A 19,613-nucleotide genomic window follows, 5' to 3' on the forward strand; every position below is an offset into this window, starting at 1 on the left:
CCGCGAGCGAGGGGAAGGGGGTGGTTAGGGTTAGGCACTTGGGGGGGAAGTTAGGGTTAGGCACCCTTAAGGAGGGTTAGGGTTAGGGGGGTTAGGTTAGGTTAGCACATACTTACCTATCCACGATCGGGATTTCCAGCGCTGTCGGGCTTCCGCTGCTTCGCACTCTGCTCCTGTCTGGCTACCCATTCCTGAGGGGCTTCTGTTCTGCGTATTTTCTCATAGACAGAGATCAGCAGCCTGTGGTTCTCCAGTTAGCGTGGTACCACTAGTCCCAGGAAACGTAGTTGACCAAATTAACATGGTCACTGTAGTGGTATTTATTTTATTATGGTATTTGCTACTACTTATATCATTAGAAGACTTTTATTTTTATATTGTAAGATCCCATGTAATGACAGCATTGGCGTGAATGCATACTGTACATTATTCAAGTGTCTGATGTGTTTATGGTCACTGCATGAGTTATATAGCAGGATGATGGGCTGTGTACATACTTTATTATCATGTACGTATACACTCTGATTTTTTCCATCTTAGATTTATGTGCTTGCCGGCATTCGCTGCATAATATAAAATATAAATGATGAAATGGAAATCTCAGTACCCTTTTTTTTTTTTTTTTTGCTCCTGAAAGGCCACACGGAGATTCATGGGCATTTGCTCTGGTAGCCAAACATAATGTACGGCACAAATCTGCCGTTACTCAGGCACACTGACTACCATGATGGTAGGGAAGATTTATGGATGGAATTAAGGCCATTCCACAGTAACACAAGACTGCGGGATAATCCATGAATCTCCACCCACGCCAGCTCTCCGGGGTCATAAATAAATTCACTAAATACATATGGCCACTGCTAGATGTCTAGGAACCAGTCTTGGAATACGTTACTGCAGTTTTTACTGAGCTTCTCTAGTGACAAGTGTATGTACCACCAGTATATGAGAAGGACACTAACAGTTTAGTTCGCACTATTTTATTTTTATCATTATTAAAATTATTATTATTTATGTGGCTCTGCTATTCAATAATTCAATACAGGATGATGATTACAGATGAAAATCATTAAAAAATATATTATTTCCCAATGCCGCAGGAGAAGAGAGGAGAAGAGAGTAGAGGAGAGGACAGGAGGGATGTTATGTATAGCAGGGAGGGGACTGGATGGGGCAGAACGGGGGGGAGCTGAAGTGCTGGGTCCATTTAACTAGTAGAATTGTATCCAGAGAAGTTGCACTGTGTACTATACATGGCTGAATAATAACATATGTTCACAAATATGTAAATGGAATTGAGCAATGTTCTAGATATGTCAGAGGCGAAGGAACATAGCTGAGATACACGGAACAATCTGTACATTAAACTAAATATGCATCTTATTAAAGAAACTATAGCACATTATAATAAGTAAAATATGTTGGGTTGTTATATATTTCACCAAGCCCCATAGTTCTGCTGTGCCATCACTGGATTGCCCTGGTGATATATTATTATATGCTATGCTATATAGCATCGCTGGTTTTCCCTGGTCTACATGATATTCTATGTGCCATTGCTGGATTGCCCTGGTCTATAAATTATTATGATATGCTATATACCGTTGCTGGATTGCCCTGGTCTATATATTATGATATGCTATGTATCTTCCGCACGCTACAAGTCACGCTACACATAACCCGGGAGCTCCGTGTGACTTTGTAGCTCCGAGCATCTTTTGTGCTACTTTTTACCTTCAAATGTGTCTTATTTGCACTGTGATGCAAACAGATAGCACACGCAGCTTCTGCTGATTAAAATGATATGCGGCATGCCTGTGTTCTGTGTGCGACTGCAAGTGTATCTGCATGCGAAACGCTACGTTACAGTGTTACTGATGCTGACACTGTAAAATAGCATTTCACATGCAGATACACCCGCAATCGCTCACAGAACACAGGCATGCCGCATATCATTTTAATCAGCAGAAGCTGCTTGTGCTATCTATTTACGTCGCAGTGCATATAAGATGCATTTGAAGGTAAACAGGCATACAAAAAGATGCTCTGCGCTACCGAGTCAGGCCACAGCATGGCGCGACTAGAAGGGCTGTTTAACGCCAAGGAGGCTAGATATATGAGGACCCATCTGTACCGTCGATGATTGACCTGGTTTATATATTATTATAATATGCTATGTATTAATAGCGCATTATTGTGGAATCGGTATGATATGCTGGCTGTCGGGAAGCCTCCTGTCAGCATACTGACAGCGGCATCCCGATGGTTGGTATCCCGACAGGAGTCGCGTAAGTATACTTACCCTCCTCCCCCCTAACCCTCCCTTCTGGTAGCCTAGCTCTAACCATCTCCACCCCGCACCCTAACCCTCCCCGTTAGTTCCTGAACCTAAATCCCCCTCCTTCGTGCCTAAACCTAACCCTCCCCCCTTAGTGACTAAAGCTACCCCCCCCAGTGGTGCCTGACCCTAACCCTCCCCCCTAGGGGTGCCTAACCCTAATCTCTCCTCCCAAAACCTAATGCTAACCCCGCTAACTGCCCTATCCCTAACCCTCCTCCCCCGCGGCTAAGAGGATGGGCGCCCCGGACTTACCTTGTGCAGGCATCCGTTCGTCTGCTTTCCGGCGTAGGGACTAAGATAGGCGTCAGCATTTTGACGCCTATCTCAACTCCCTTGTCGGGATATCAGCATCTGCATTTAGACCTGACTTCACTATAGCTCATTATGTCAGGACAGCCCTGGGGAGCTGGAACGTCACAACCTAGGTCAAACGCGTTTCGTAAAACATATTACAGCCAGGACCCAGGAAAAGTGGCCGCAGTTGAGGTGGTCAGTGCTGGAACAAGGTAACTAAGTAGGGATAGTACATAAGAGAGAGCGTAGAATGGCAGCGTTTTGCCTTGGGGAGCTGTCTAAGGCAATTTTGTGAATAAGTCACACACAAATGGAATGACTTCATAATTATGTAATGGGTATGACGAATCGAACAAGGCTCCAGTTGTTCACACAGAGAGCTGTTAATACGTAGCATATGAAGGAATAAACACAAAGGACGTTATTTACCAAGTAGGACTTACTGCGCACCACAAAACAATTTGGTATTACATGGGTGCATCTGGATGGTCGGCCTAACCCAAACCTTTCACTCTCTGGAGAAGTCTTCATAACAAAGACATGAGTCTGCGTGACAAAAAAAAAATCACGTCTTCAAAAATATTGTTGCACAGCTTAATTATGAGAGAGAGCAGCATGGAGTCCTTATCACATGTGGTAAATGAGTGGGGGGGTCTGGCTGTTAATTACTATGCTCGGAGTGTACTTGGAAATTACCTTCACCAGAGTGCAACACAGCGACAGAAAAAGGTACCACTATAGGAGTAAAGGGGACAAGACCTGTGGAGCGCCAGGTCCAACCTGGTGCAGGATGCGGAAGCTTTTGAGGAGTGGAAATGCACCACAGAGCAGGGCCAGGAACCCTCCGAAACGCTTCGTAACTGGCCCTCATTGAAAACTCCATTTTTACCATTTATAGAAAATATAAAATGCTCACGTCCTTCCACCAGGTGCTGGGAGTGCTCTGACAGGAAGTGCTGTGCTCTGTACAGCAGGAGTGAGGTACAAGCGAACTGTTCCGCACGTCCAACCAGTCGGTATAATTCTTCACTCCACAACATCGGAACTGAAACACAAATGGAAACTTATAATCAAAAATCCACTTTTGGCAAATGGTATGTACTGAAACCAAGCCAGTCAGATGCCTGGACATGGGCGGAACTACCACAGGTGCAAAGGGTACAGCTGCTAGGGGCACTTACAAACATTTGCGATGGGGCCTTCAAATACCTAGTTACGCCCCTTTGCCTGAACGTACGTCTGTCCAACGCCTAGATACGCGCCTGTCTGACAACTAGACATAACTCTGGTACTGTCTGTGGTCAAGAGTTTCTAATATGCTGGTTGTGCCATTTATAGATGACTGAAGAGGAATGGGTGAAATTAGAGCAATCTATCATCAATTATCCAGTAAGGTAAAAAGCTCCTGGGTATGGTCCTAGCATTTCCTCGGCCTGGGGCCACTGCAAAGGGTGGTAACAAAGACTTGAGCTATAGGGCAGCGCCAACCACTGCACCAGATATTGTCTTGATTGGCACAAAAAGGCACTGGGCTGGGGTTGTAGGGAGCATTCTGTGTAACCTTTCCAACATCAACAGGGGTATTCAATATGGGAGCGATTACATCGTTTTTGCGTTAATATCGCACTTTTGACGTCATTATCGCAGGTTTGACTTTTACACCGCATTCAATTTCAAAAACTTATCGCAGTTTTGAAAAGTCTTTGATAAAAAATGTGGATAACTTTTCACCATTGAATAGGTGTCGAAAAAAAGTGCAGAATTGGGGTTTAGGGGTGCAGGCTTAAAAAAAATTGCCTGCACCCCTGGGAATGACATTTAAAAAAGAACTGTGTCAAAAAAAGTTTTTTAAAAAAAATAGGGACACCCCAAAAAATTAATTTAAAAATTGGGGTGCAAAAAAAAAAAGGGGGAAAAAATTGTTAAACAATAGGCAAATAGGTTCAGGGCTATTCTGCAAGTATGCGGCAGGTGTTTTCTAGAATAGATTTATAGCGGCAGGTGCACAAATGCAGAATTTTTAAAAACTTACTTTAGGGACATAAAAATATGCTAGTACCCATTTTCATGTACCCCAAATTTGATGGGACCACTTAAAAAAACAAAAAAAATAACCTAAGTGCTCTTCTGCATCACTTCTTCAATGTCGGAAAAAAACACCTGCTGCGGCTATTTAAATCCCCGACTTTCAATTAAAGGCTAAAACGGGGGTACCCATAGTGTTCCCCCATGTTTTTACTACTTTAGGGGGGGTCTTACAATTTTTTTAAGGAAAAATTCGTAACTTTACACAAATCCAACTTCTGAGTTTCCCGTTTTCGTTAATTTTATATTGAATACGGGTATAAGCGGGAGCACGCCCGATACTTTAACGCAGGTAAAAACTCCGATATGAAACGTTAACTTCGACAGTGAAGTTAACGTTTCATATTGAATACCCCTCCAAGTATGAATAAATGTATCATTTCATTACATGGGCTAAAAAGGTTGAAACAAGATGACATCCAGTAAGCAGCGTGGGATATGCTTGTTCACTGTAGGCCAGCCATATCTATACAGTACAGAGAACCCAGGTACTCACAGACACATAGTTTGGTGCTACATTTTTCTAGTTTATTACTTGTATAGTAGAGATGGGATGCCTTTGTTTGGGATCCTAGAAGACACTGAACACACAAATTCTAGTAGAATCTACTATGGGCCACTCTACATTTTGCACATATTTAACATTCCAGTGGAGATTTATGTCTATGTTGAAGGTGTTGAATGATATATCCTATTTATGTGGTCCATTTATCTGTGGTGGAGTTCCCTAATTCCCTGTTCTGCCAGCATCGTGGTCAGGGGAACGGAGAAGATACAACATGTTGGACAATATCAATTCCCCGATTCTGATCTGAAAATGAGCTGAATCGGTGAGTCAGGGATTTTAACTGCCCCCATCATCCACACCTTTTGGCAAAGACTAACCCTAGAGTGAGTATGTGCTTGTCTGTATGGTAGGGAATAGATTGTAAACTCCACTGGGGCAGGAACTGATGGGAAAGATTATACATTCTCTGGGGAGATCTGAGGCTTGTGCTACCGCTAGATAAATATAAGTAACTGTTAAATATAAATGCTGTGGACTGAAATACCTCATGCCCCTGGGATTCACTGGTTCCTAGCAATTTGATGGGCAGGAACTTCATGAATACCTCTTCCGCCCACAAAATATCTGTCTGCGCTGTGTGTAGGCAGATGGTATAATTGAATTGCTGCAATCTGACCTGTTACCCAAGACTGCTTATTTACTTTACTATTTTATTCTTTATTCATTCCGGTTACATGACTGTTATAATGCCAGTACACACGACAAGCAGGAGGTTGCTACAGCTGTCAATCAATGTGTAATGAACACATGTAATGTATAAAGGAATAAGGAATGCAACCATACATGTATTTATCCAGAAACCCAAACAAAATATTTATTTGGAACTGGATAAATGATGTACACATATGGGGGTTGATTTAGGCCACTGTGCAAATTTTGCCCAGATGCAGAATTTCCAGGGATGTAAATACAGGGAATATACTGCTGGCTCTTACACGCTACATACACTTGCTGGCCAGCTCTAGTCTTATGCTGCATTTTTTCAGAAAAGGTCCCCATACATCAGCAATTGATTGCAGCAATCGTGCAATCTGCAATCGATTGTTTATAAAATTCTTTCCCTTTTTCAATTGATTGCAGAATTGCCACAATCGATTGAAAAAGGGAAAGATTTTTATACACAATCGATTGCAAATTGCACGATTGCTGCAGTCAATTGCTGATGTATGGGGGCCTTGAGGCTATGCAGTGTATTCTTTAAGATCTCATTATTTAAAGGGATTGTAATCATGTCATAAGTCAGTGCTGACTGACAGGTTTTTAACTGGCTGGGAGAGGTTTTAAGAAGGGGACGTATTCTGATTGGTTGTCACAGTCTAACAACCAATCAGACACTTTCCACTGTAGCAGTGACCTACAATTCAAACCTTTCAGCCAATAACTTTGAAAACAAGTAACAGGTGTTTCTGTAAGGTAGTTGTAACACCCCTTTAAGCTTTATAATAACTTCTGGTACTCACTCTGATTACTTTCGTGAATTATTGGATGTTAACAAACCTAGGCCCAGATTTATCACCAAGTGATATTCTAGTTATCACTCAAATCTTAAATGGTGCTCCAACCAATCAGCTCCCAACTATCACGTGTTTGAAAAATGGCAGGAGCTGATTGGTTGGAGCACCATTTAAGATTTGTAACGAGTGATAACAATAATATCACATGTTGATAAATCTGGGCCTTAGTTAGTATGACAATAATTAAATGAAGAATAATTTTTGACTTGTTAGGTACACTGTATTACTTATCGATCTTCTTCCTGTGTTTTCACGCGCTTTTTGCTTACATCATTGCAATTATTACTGCATTTCCATATTACAATAAAAAAACAACATGCAACACAATAAACACCCCCAAACATGAGAAAATGCAAAGCATTTACATTTCAGCTGTTCTGTAGGACTTAAGGATTGCTCCATCCTGATAAATTACTATTATAGGAGTGAATCCAATTCCTGACATTGACATGATTTACCATTCCAGAAAGGCACACTGCGTCCTGCCAGCATTGCAAGTTCCTTGGAGAAAAGCGCTATATAGATAAAATATTTTTATTATGTCGGCATTTCCGTAATTGCCCCTATATACGCACAGCGGCACTTCCCGCAGGATTGAATTCCCCCCATAGAGACAGCTCCCCATCTCTCTGCTCCTGCTGTCGCTTACCTGGGTCTGCACTATGTCCCATGCATTGGTCAGTCCAAGATTACCCTCCGTTTGATAGAGTGAAAGTCCTTTCTTCAGGTCATCCTGCGCATAACTGTGAAACTGCAGGAGAAAGAAATACTGAGCGGGTGCACTGGGATCATACAGATGTGTCCTCATACATCTAGCCTCCTTGTGTGTTAAACAGCGCTTCCAGTCGCGCCATGCCGTGGCGTGACTCGGTAATGCAGAGCGTCTTTTCATGCAACTTTTTCCCTTCAAGCGAGTCTTATTCGCCCAGCGATGCCAATAGGACACGCAAGCAGTGACTGCGTTTATATCTGCATGCGAAATGCTACGCTGCAGTGTCACAGCCCACCATGGTAACGTAGCATTTCGCATGCAGATACACCCGCACTCACGCACAGAATATAGGCATGCCGCATATCATTTTAATCAGCAGAAGCTGCGAGTGTGTCCTATTCACATCCCTGTCCGAATAAGACTCACTTGAAGGGAAAAGTTGAGCTAAAAGTCGCTCAGCACTACCGAGTTCCACAGCGCTTATGCGTTAAGTTAATGCGACTTGTAGCGCTTGGAGGATAGATGTATGTGGAGAAATCCGTATAACTAAGCATCAGGTTTTAAAGTGGATTTCCACCATCAGACAATCTCCCTTCATGGGCTTGTACATGCCATCCTGCAACTCTTTCTCTCATCATTTCAGCCATGTCTTTATATCATCATTTGTGGGATGCACCACAAAAGTAGCTCCCTGTGGATGATTATACCTAATGGCAATGAAGATAACTGCTGCTACATAAACATGGGAAAATAGCACAGATGTGAGAACTATAAAGCAATGTATTTAAGAATTGTATCGACCCGGTACACATCGTCCAGTGTGTATCCAGCCTTACATTAGTAATTGTGTACACTATTTGTTCATGCCCCTCTCTTTAATGTCCCCTTTCCTTGGACAAATTTGTGGTTGGCAAACACCTAATAACAAACAAAAAAGTCCAAAAATCCCTTTTGCATGGTCACTGCTGAACCTTCTTGCCCTAAGCCGCTCCCCAGGCTATGTAGTGCTATCGAAAGCCGCTGTATTTTCAGCCACTGGATTTACAGGGTGCAATTATATTCAGTACAAACCCAGGTACATTTGGATTGAATATAATTAGCCCTTTAAATCCAGGGACCAAAACCGCTGAAGACGTGGTGGCTTTGAAAAGTCCTGCATAGGAAATTTAGCCCTTAACAGTGACATTAGTTTGCAGCTTGCACAATACTTAGAATAATCAGTTTTGCAATTTGAACATTCTGCACCTGACTCAGCCGTGCACGCAATCCGCTCGCAATGCCGAAGTTCACGTAGTTGAGCGACATTTTGCTACTGCGTATGCGTGAAAAATTCAGAACCCCCCCCCCATGTGCACGGAAGCATTACACCGAGTGTGCGCACTAAGTGCTGTTACGATCGGGACAGACGGTATCAGAAGTGTGGCGTAAAAGTGATGGGAGTCCCTGGGCGGTGGCTAGTAGTGCTGCAAAAATGATCCGTTCATCGTTCGTATAATGGGAGTGTATAAGGACGCAGCAATCAGCATTACAGTGTGCACTGGCACTAAAACTGGGCGTCTCAGTCCTTGCATATTCAGCAGCATATGTACACAAGGGAAGGAGTTGGTAGGCCAATTACATAAAGTCGCAGACGCGCGACCGCCAATAAACGCTGCTGGGTGCGCAGGGGCGTATCTATAATGGGTGCAGGGTGTGCGGGGAACACGGGCTCCTGGGTCCAGGGGGGCCCCGCACCGCACACCATGCACCCATAATATTACTTACCTCTCCGGAGTCCCACGTCGGCGTGGGGGTCCGGTGTTGTGAAACGACTGGAAAATGGCCGCGTCGTTTGCGCATGCGTAGTACCGGGAAAATGGCCGCCACCTGAGCACATTTGCGGCTCCCCCGAAACTACAGGAGGAGCCGTCACTGCATTTAAATATAAAACAAATTGACCTGGAGTTAAGCACTTACATCATCATTGTAGGTGAAGAAAAGGGCCATGCTGATTATTTCAAGAAGGAAGATGATCAGCAGCACCACAAAGAACTGAGAGGAAGAAAACATGACATCATTTCAGAACACATGACATCATTATCAAAGACCTACAGGTAGTCGTGTGGTTTTCTAGTCCCTGCAAAGTCCCACATGTACACAGTACACTTTTACTATAGATATTCCTCTCTCTTCTTGGCTTCCTGATATGCCATGGATCACCCGGGCAAGAAAAAATGTGCTGGCCCCTGGATACGACACATCTCTGCTCTGTCCCCTACAGGGTTATCTAGACAGCAAAGTGTTGTTTTATCCACAGCAACAAAGACACACGACTTTACCGGATGATAGAACGACATTAATGAAAAGTAGACACCAAACTATTGAATGAAATGTGCAAGAGGGGCGGATACAAAGTAAAACTAAATCCATCAAAAGGTGGAAACTCCCTTTGAAATGAAATAGAGCTTAATCTTTATTTTTTAATATCAGTTTCCCCATACAAAGGAAGGCTTTTCCTACAGCAGTCCCGTACAAAAGAGGAAATAAATTGTCTGCACAGAATGTGGATGGCTGCTTATCGCAGGGAACAGTTATTTCTTATGGGAACAACATCAGAAAGGTCTCTCTTCAGTCATAGAAACCAATGTAACAAAACCTTAACTATGTGGATATCTCCTAAATTCATATCTTCCCTTATAGCAATATCCAAGGTGAAATATTTATTTAGCTGAAGATAAAACGTAATGTAGTGATGGAAAGTGTATGCAAGACTATAATATCTGCACTGCTCTGTCTCACTTATGGGGGACATCCACTAGACGATTTTAGCAGGCGACTGAACGATAACGATATCATTATCGTTCAATCGTTTAAAAATCGTTTGCAAATCGTTCAGAGTGGAAGATCAAATTTCAAGGGAAAATTCAAGGGAAAATCGTTTAGAGGTTGGACAGGGATAAAATTGTCTAGTGGATGCCCCCCTTAACATGGGAGTCAATGTGGGGCCAGTAGCGGAACTATGGTGGGCGCAGGAGGAGTAGTGTGAAGTGTGGGCTGTAGGCGTCTTTGTGCAGCGATGGTGGGGGATAAGTTTCAAACCTTTTAAAGAGACTGAAGGGGTCTATTTACTAAGCAGTGTTAGGAGACAGAGTGAAAAGGTGATAAGAAAGTGATAAGATGCCAGCCAATCAGCTCCCAACTTTCATTTTTCAAACACAGCCTGTGAGATGACAGTTGGGAGCTGATTGGCTGGCACCTTATCACTTTCTTATCACTTTTCACTCTGTCTCCTAACACTGCTTAGTAAATAGACCCCTAAGTGGAGAAGTTGCTCACAGCAACCAATCAGCTCATTTTATACAATGTACTTGATAAATGACAGTCCTCTTTAGAAATGTTCGATACAGCTCCCGTTTCACCAACAGTGCGCAGGTTCATAGACTGAAATGGCTCAGCGAGACAGGGCAGCGTAAGTGGAATGTGATGGGGGAGAACTTTGTAAACGCAGAAATATATTGTATTCTAGAGCAAATTTATATATCATTCCACTTTTGAAAATGCTTAAAAACCGTGCAGCGGATATTATATTTTACTTTAAGTTATACTATAGCTGTCCTATAATTGCTGTATTGGCAAAGAGCAATTGTTCAAGACTTACGGTGAGCAGGAGGCAACGGTGTTCTGTCACGGCACCCAGGCAGCCGATGAACCCCACAACCATTATCACAGAGCCTGTCACCATGAAGAGGCTGGCGGCGGACAGCGAAGGAAAAGAGATGGAGAGGGTGGCAAACTTTCCCTGGGTAACAGCCAGCCAAACCCCAACTCCAAGGATACCGCATCCTCCAAGCTGGAAGAGAAATCAGAGAATGAGAAGTCCCCCTCCCAGAATCCTCCTCTTCTTCATGTCTCCAGCATAACCTCTATCACCCCAATGTCACCTTATAGTTTATACCGGAATATCTCCTATCTACATGCACAGCAGCCTTGTGGAAATGTACACCCCGAGGACTAACAGCAATCATAAAAAACGATATTTAGCAAAACGTATGCAGCGAGCGTGCGGTGAATTTCTCGCTTCACTGAATGCACAGTAAACTTAATAAACACCTCTCCGGCTTCCAGCGGTATGAGCAGTAACTCTAATCAGCCTTCCAGCACCATTTCCAATATTTTACAATGACTACAAGGTGATTATTTCAGGGAAAAAGTCGTTGCCAAGAGAATTTCAGGCAATTTGTCTTTTTACACCGTTAAAACTAGAAGCAGCACATTTTTATATTTGACTTACATGCTTAAAATACAATTATGCTCCAAAAAAAAAAAAGATTATAATTACAAATAAAAGGCAAACAGTGCAGAAGCTGCTTTTCTGTGTACACAAGTATCCTTGGTGTGCTTGGTGATCTTTACTAGCTAATTAAAGTGTGGATTTAAGCTTTGCATTACACTATGTAAATGTACCCCCTTCTCCATCATACATGCTCTGTTGGACTAACAACAGGGTGGCTGGGACTATCGCCCAGGGGCCCCTGCACAGGGGGTGATCCCCACAGACCGCTATATCACAAGCATGGGGGCACGGTGGCATATGTGAACTGGGGTTTCTGTGTGGCATAATATGAACTGGGGGCACTACAGTGTGGTGCTGGGAGTATTTACACATTATACTTTTTAATATAGTCAGCATATCATATTGATCATTTCATTGGTAGGGGGCCCCCACGTTAGTTGCCCAAGGGCCCTCACAAACCTTAATCAGGCTCTGCATACACACAATGGTGATCCTATTTGACATTTTGCAATTATTGCTACATGTGTTGCACAAATAGGATCTTAACTGAAACATCATTCAGAATAATAAATTGTGACCACCCAGCACTTGAAAGAAATTGTATACCTGTATGTGTGTGGACTGATTGAAAGAATCAGAATTAACCCTCTTTTCTGTGTGCGCCCACTATAGCAAGCTGATCAGATTTAGACCGTTCACTGAAATGTTTTCTTTTAAAGTCACAGGTTTTGTGCACATCTCAGTCACACGTCTCTATGGCATGAAAGCGGTCTGATGTGGCTCATTCCAGGTAGCTGCACTCTGTTTACATCTGGCCTTCAGTCTAAAGCTAGGTGCGCACTGTCCGATTATTTTGATCGGCCCAACAAACAGGGCGATTATTTGGAAAATCAAAAGCCCCAATATCTGTGCTACACATTATGTGATTTTTTATTAGAAGTTAGCGATTTTCGGCCACATCACTTTTGCATATGTCCGTCCACAAGGAGGATGATGCCCCTGATCGTGAATGCGCACACACTGTTTGATATTGGGAGATTGAGGATGGCATTTTCAGTCTTGGCCGACCGATCGGATAATCGAAGGAATGCGTTTGTAGACTTTTTTTTAAACTGTTTTATTGTTGAAACGTCAAGCCTACCCTCTGTGTAATAAATCAGGCCGATCACCCGATTATTGGCAAATTGGGCAATAATTGAATAGTATGTATCTACAGTAGCTTAACAACCAAGATGCAGGTGTAGCTTGGTCACATACTGCTCAACTGTTTTATCTCTGGGACCCAAGTGTCAATACAGGAGATGCACAATACAATATATTGTACAATCAATTCTAGGACCTCACTTTGCATCCTGATCCACAGGTCACACCATCGGGGACCCTTACTACTTCTATCAATAGGGCCCTGATCAGGACAATAAGGCAGATTTGTTTTTTATCGCAACAATGTGTGAATAAAAAAATCTGCTATACAATGCCTGGCGGCTAGATAGGCGGCACTGGCCTGGAGCTGCCCACAGATTTGGGCTTTCAGCTCCACTTAGATTCTAAAAATAACAATATTTCTAAAATAGATATATATATACTTAACATCCAGGAACAGCAATGTTTCAGTGCCACTAATACATCAGCACTGTCATCAGGCATGCATTAGTGGCACTGAAACGTTGCTGTTCCTATTTCTGATGATATATAAAACGTGTTACAAGCACCCTGAGTGCCGCATCTGGATGATAAGTATTTACCTCTTTTATGCGGGTACCGGCCCAAGCTATATCTCACCTGGGAGAGCTGGACCCTCTGTGAAATATATATATATATATATATACTGTATATATATATATATATATATATATATATATGACAGAGACTGATACAGTGTGTTTGGAGCTGCAGTAAAAAGTGGTTGGTCAATTAATCTGGTCGCAGACTGGAATTTTTTCACATTATAATGTGGAAGTTCGAGAGCGGATCCAGTAATCCAATAGAATACATACTATACCTTGTGGTAAATATATAAATCTTGGTTAAAAAAAACCCTGAGGAAGTCCTTATAAGGATGAAACGTGTCGGGTTGTGTTAATTGAAGTCCTTAAATCCACCTCACTAAAAAGCATGGATGTGGATATCCTGTGATTGTGATTACATTGTATCAATCTTTGTGAAATACAATTAATGTAAGCTGAATTGTCAAATTCTTTTAAATTTGTTCTTATGTGGAATAAATATTTTTATATTTACTAACGGAGGCCTTTGGGCCGTGTTTTGGGTGACTTTCTGGTGTGAGGGTTTATTGCATAACAAGTCAAGTGGACAATTAAATATTCGGAGGAGCAGTGTGTTACTACCCCATTATACAAAGAATTTCTGGAATTACCTGGTCCATCTGCAGGAAAGGAATCTCATTGACTTCGATCCAGAACTGATTGCTTTCCTTGGACTTTTATACACAAATTAACTATAATTCGGTTTTGTTATATATAAAAATTGAAAGATCTTTAATAAGACTATTACATTATAATTTTTTAGCGCCCTTTTTCATTCCTTTTTATGTCATTCAATAGACCAGTCTAACAGGGGGGCAGGAAAGGTGCAGCTAATACCTAAAGTGTAGTAATTTCTGCAAATTGTTATAAGTCACACATTCTAGCGCAAGTTAGGGGTAATTTTGTCATATATATATATATATATATATATATATATACATACATATACACACACACACACACATATATATATATATATATATACATACACAAATCTAAGCTTCCTGAGTCTTATTCCAAAGACCGGAGTGCCGCCGTCTCCTACTACACATGTTCAGCTTTTTTGCACAGAAATCCGCAATAACATTTATAATTAACTATATTAATAAATAAACTTAATTTTTTTTTTATTCATATTTGTGTTGTCCACAAACTATAGAGGAGATGAGATGGGGAAATCATTTTTTCTTGAACCACTCAAAAGTCTGCTATACATGTGACTCCTCCCTCTCATTTGCATACAATGCCACCGGCACTAATCCTGAGTTTCCGCGAAAGGAGAGGGAGAAGGCATACGCAAAATACAGTTACAGTACCTTCATGAGAACTGGTGCACATTTGCACTTTCAGGCTCCACTGTACTCACCCAGAAGATGAGGTTGAAGATGAACATAGTGATTTTGATGCAAAGCAGGCACCCGCGCGTCATGCTCATCTTCTTGAGTTCTAGAAGTAAAAGAAAAGAGAGATCCAGATACAGGACAATAACCCGGTTTTCCTTTTTGACCTGGACAGGTGTTTGCTCTTCAGGAGTAGGCTGCACCCCGCTGAAAGAACAACTGTCCGCCACCCCCCAGCGCCCTCTGTATACGCCTTTCCATCTGGCTCTGCGACCCCGGGGGGGTGAACTCTGAGAGTAGCTGGGGTCGTCACTGCTGGAAGTCTGCATTCTCTCGGAGTTGGACTAGTCTGTAGTATAGAAAAGTCTCTGCAATCTATGGTGCTGTGACCAAGTGACCTGTCCTGGAGCTCAGCAGCGCCTATAACTAAGATCCTTGTAAAATTTAATCCGGCTCAACGCAAAGACAAAAAACCCCGAAAAAAACGTTTCTATTGTTTTTGTATCCACTCCGTGACTCTTCTACACATGAAGACCATTGCTTGGTAATATAGATCTATAATCGTAGTCCTAAACATATATCGTGTGCTACAATAAACATGAGCAAACAATGTACAAAGAATCCAAGTCACGGGTGAGAAACCAATGCTCGGAGTGTGTCAATGAGTTTAGGCGTTAAAGAGAAAGAGAGAGATGAATTATTGATGATTGCAAAATGAATATACATTTAGGTTACGGTATGAAGCTGGTGTATAACATCATTGTATTTAGAATGATCAAATTCCAACCGTTACTGTCTTTGATCTCTCCTTCAGTACTTTACAGTGCTCCCCCGCTCACTAGTACACAGCCCACACTAATTAAAGGTTTAGTTTCACCTACCCCTGGGCTCCCTTTCATGTCAATTCTCCCAAGTATCAGATAAAAAGGCTACACGGGAGTATAAAATATATCTGAAATAGCAAAGGGAATGTATCCATGCAAATTACCTACAATGGAGTTTTAGGGGGATAAAAGAGCTACAGATTCAGTGTTTCGGGGACATGTTTTGCCTCTCCATACAAAACTAGGCCATGGCTTAATACTAGGCATCATCACAAAGCAGATATCTCTTTTACCGCTGATATTTTATTTTCCACAGGTCAGGGTGGAATCCGAGACAGCCACTGTCAGCATCACCTGCATAGATCAAATGCACAGGGCTGTGGACAGTCAGGAAAAGATAAGCAGATGGTCATTAACAGCTAGCAAAAAAAGGTCAGATACATATTATTGCATCTCTTCATTTCCAAAAAGCCTAAATGTCACCACAAATGGCTTAAAGCTGCGATGTCTGATTTCAAACATGCACAGAACATCCTGCAGCAACTTATCCATAATTATTAAGCCCATACAAGGGCAAGCTTTAGACAAGCCCTGCAGAATATTACAGCCTATTAACATCAGTGTAACAATTAATAGGATTGTTCTTCCCAGTTGGGGATCCCCATCCTGGTGCCAAGAACTCCACAAGAGTCCTGCCGAGAAGTATGGGAGGATATTCTTGCCCCTTGCAGAGTTTCCTGTGCAGCAGATTCAGGAGGAACGTACAAAATTAACTATGACACTCCCTGATAATCAATTGTTATAGCTGGTACAATGCATGTAAATGAGGATTCATGCACTTTTCTCATTGTTCTAATAGACACATACCGCTGTACCATCTATGGGAGAAATTACATGATTCTGCCACAGAAACACTGATTCAACCACAGCATCATAAGTGACTGAGATACCAAGAGGTCTGTGAACTCCAAAAAAGCTTTGACAACACGATTCTACATCTAGATCAACCAGGACCACCAGGGAGATAAAATGGCCTTATGTAGCCATAAGAATCAATCACCAAGGCTCATGCTAGACACTATGATACAGATTTGCAGGAGTACGGTATTAACACTTCTTAAAACATAATCTGTGCTATTATTGCAATACAATGACTATACTGCAAACATTATTCGGTTCATATTTCAGTATCATAAATACAGCCTATTCATTATCTACACGTAATAGGTTAGAACTACATGGCCGCAGTTGAACAGCCAAACTGAGTGATGTGAGGACACTCCAAGTGAACTGTAACAGACTGTAGGGGTTAATGAAGATACAAGGCAAGCTATAGAGGTAAATCTGGAAAGCGAGGAGTCAGATTCCAAAGTGGTGCTAAAGTTGTGCAGAAAGTGAGATAAAGCCAGTTGGATAGAGGAGCCGAGAAGGTCAGTATATAATCAGTTTCATTCCCACGGTTTATAATATCACAAATAGCACGTCATCTCTAGGTCCAGCTGGAGTAAGTCTTCAGTATGGATGACCTCTTGGCTGTGTGGCTATTTATAAAGTGCAGTCCTCCTGCAGCAGGCAGAGCTGCCCGGATAGTCCTCCGTCAGCTCCTAAGGGACAGGTTGGTACAGCAGACCACTCAGAGGACATCTGTGCTCTTCAAGGGGGGACAATACCAACTGTTATCGCTGGCATATAACACTGCTGGGTTGTACGACAGAATGCACACACATTGGTAGATGCTAGCCTTTGGCTTCTCCTGATCCCTGGGCACATCTAAATAAAGCAATTAATAGTCCCGTGCTGCATTCTCACTGCAAACTTATTATGCACTAAAAATCTATGCTGTCCTCTAAGAACCAGGGATACGCCGCACACATGAGGATCTGCTTAGCCCAGATTACCAATGAGCAGTTTCAGGAAAACACCAATAAATAAAAATCATACAGTGGACTAATACAGAATAAAGGGATGCAGAGGTGAATAATGGAGCCACGGCTGTAGGAACAATATGCATCTTAGGTTTTTCTCATTGTCTTTTCTGCATTCTCAGCAAATAACCACTTTCTCCTGCTCGCAGGAGTTTGCTCTTAGACCCTCCAGCTCTCAGCAGCTAAATCTTCAGGGAGCGCTGAATATTCCAAATGCACTTTCCAGATGCATCTCATCATTAGGCTCCCGAACTGCATTATTAACAATTAGAAACCCATTCTGCTTAGGAGATCTCACAACTGCAGGAATCTGCGTTACGCCAGCCAATCTCTCTTGCTTGTTTTAATGAAAAGCGTTCCAGCGCTGACAGCTTGAGATGTGGGTGAGCGGCTTCTTCTCACAAGGCACAGCGGTAAGAGCGCAAGGGAGATGGGGAAAGAGGACAGGAGGAAAGACAAGGGAGGGCGAAATAATGGTAATCACAGCACCGCCAGGGTCAGAGAAGTGTGAGGAAGGAAGAGGGGATGAGGGAATTGGAGAAACATCAAAGTAGATCTGGGAAGAGCACGAGGATAGAGGTAAATACAGTCAGCTACTTCAGAGTGATATGAGAGTGGTTTTGGTAACCGATAACTGGGACAGATGGGAAGTGATGCAGGCAATAAGACACACATATACATATGTTAAAAAAAAAATACTTAAAGGATAGTGGAGCAGCAATGCTTATGGAGGGGTGGGATGTTACTCTGCACTGCAATGCAGCAACCATACTTTTCATTGAAAAAGAAAAAAAAAAAATCTTGCAGAGCCACAGGGTCAGGAGTCCTCTCTTTCACTTTCCTGGGCTGGGATTGTAAAGGGACATAATAGATCAAGGACAGATGGAAGTTGTCAGATACAATACGGGGAGCCATGCTGCCACGGATCTGTTAATGATCACATCCAACTCAGGAAAATAAACCCCTTTTAAGTTTTGTCATATGCAAATCTTAGTTGACAATGTATTTTTTGGACAGCAAACAATGACTTCCATTAGAATATATTTGTGAAATTACCCCACTGCAAAAATGTGCAAGTTACTTTCGCCTCCAATTGTTTTGATGCACGTCGTTGTCGTCCTGTATTGGGAGTACAGGCGGAAAAAAAGGTTATACGTCTTTGCCTACTTAAGGTTGGAAGAATTTCGTCCTTACCCTTCCTTGCGCTTGGCAAGGCGAAACGGGGAATGGAGTTGGCGTCTTTACGCAAAAGTGTCTCATGCAAATAAAAAGACCGGCACGTTTGCACCTGTCAGGAGGAATGGAACTTGCATTCAACACCTGGTGCAAAATACGCACATCATATTTACCATTGGCAGCCGATTCTGATTGGCTGAGTGTGTCTTGAAGCTGCTCACTAATACTATTACAATTATTAGTGTGGCTTCTGCAATTTGCATTATTTATTTGATATTTACAAATGGGCCAATTTAAAGTAAAAGCAAATTTAAAAAAATCAAAAATCAAAAGGGGAAGACCATGTATGTTTATTTTTAATTGAACTTAATTAATACTTTTATTTTGTAATTGCATCTGGATTTAATTGCATTTTGCATGGCAATGGGATTAGATCACACATCTAAAGATGAATTGCACAGATATGAGAGGATTGCAACAATACAATACAGTTATTATTATAAAAATGTTCTGTACTTGCTACCATTCATTTTAATGGGAGTAACTAGGTATTTGAAAGCCCCATAGCAAAATTTTGTAAGGGCCCCTAAGTACCACCCAGTGGTGAAAACTGTATATAATACATGAAACTTTAACAAGGAAGATGGGCCCCCTCAGCTCTGGGCCCCATAGCAGCTGCACACCTTGCACTTACTGTATGGTAATTATGGCCATAGCTAGAATACTTGTGAGATAGGGGTCATCAGCCAAACACATCTCATGCCCTGCTGCATCAATTCCAATCCCGGGCCATTC

General features: G+C 42.2%; 1 protein-coding gene across 1 annotated transcript in view; it reads right to left on the reverse strand.

Annotated features, from left to right (window-relative positions):
* LOC148535474 (tetraspanin-4-like) overlaps positions 1-17,984 on the reverse strand; it is a 30,443-nt gene extending 12,459 nt beyond the window's left edge. Inside the window, exons 1-5 of the mRNA XM_088462576.1 lie at positions 14,920-17,984; positions 11,152-11,343; positions 9,471-9,545; positions 7,452-7,553; positions 3,552-3,680 (exon numbers count right to left, since the gene is read on the reverse strand). Of these exons, the coding sequence (XP_088318702.1) occupies positions 3,552-3,680; positions 7,452-7,553; positions 9,471-9,545; positions 11,152-11,343; positions 14,920-15,222 (801 nt within the window). The 5' untranslated portion in view covers positions 15,223-17,984. The remainder of the gene's footprint in view (positions 1-3,551; positions 3,681-7,451; positions 7,554-9,470; positions 9,546-11,151; positions 11,344-14,919) is intronic.
* Positions 17,985-19,613: the final 1,629 nt, after the last annotated feature.

Source organism: Taudactylus pleione, unplaced genomic scaffold (genome assembly GCF_031769625.1).
Source record: "Taudactylus pleione unplaced genomic scaffold, aTauple2 ptg000051l, whole genome shotgun sequence".
Lineage (NCBI taxonomy): Eukaryota > Metazoa > Chordata > Amphibia > Anura > Myobatrachidae > Taudactylus > Taudactylus pleione.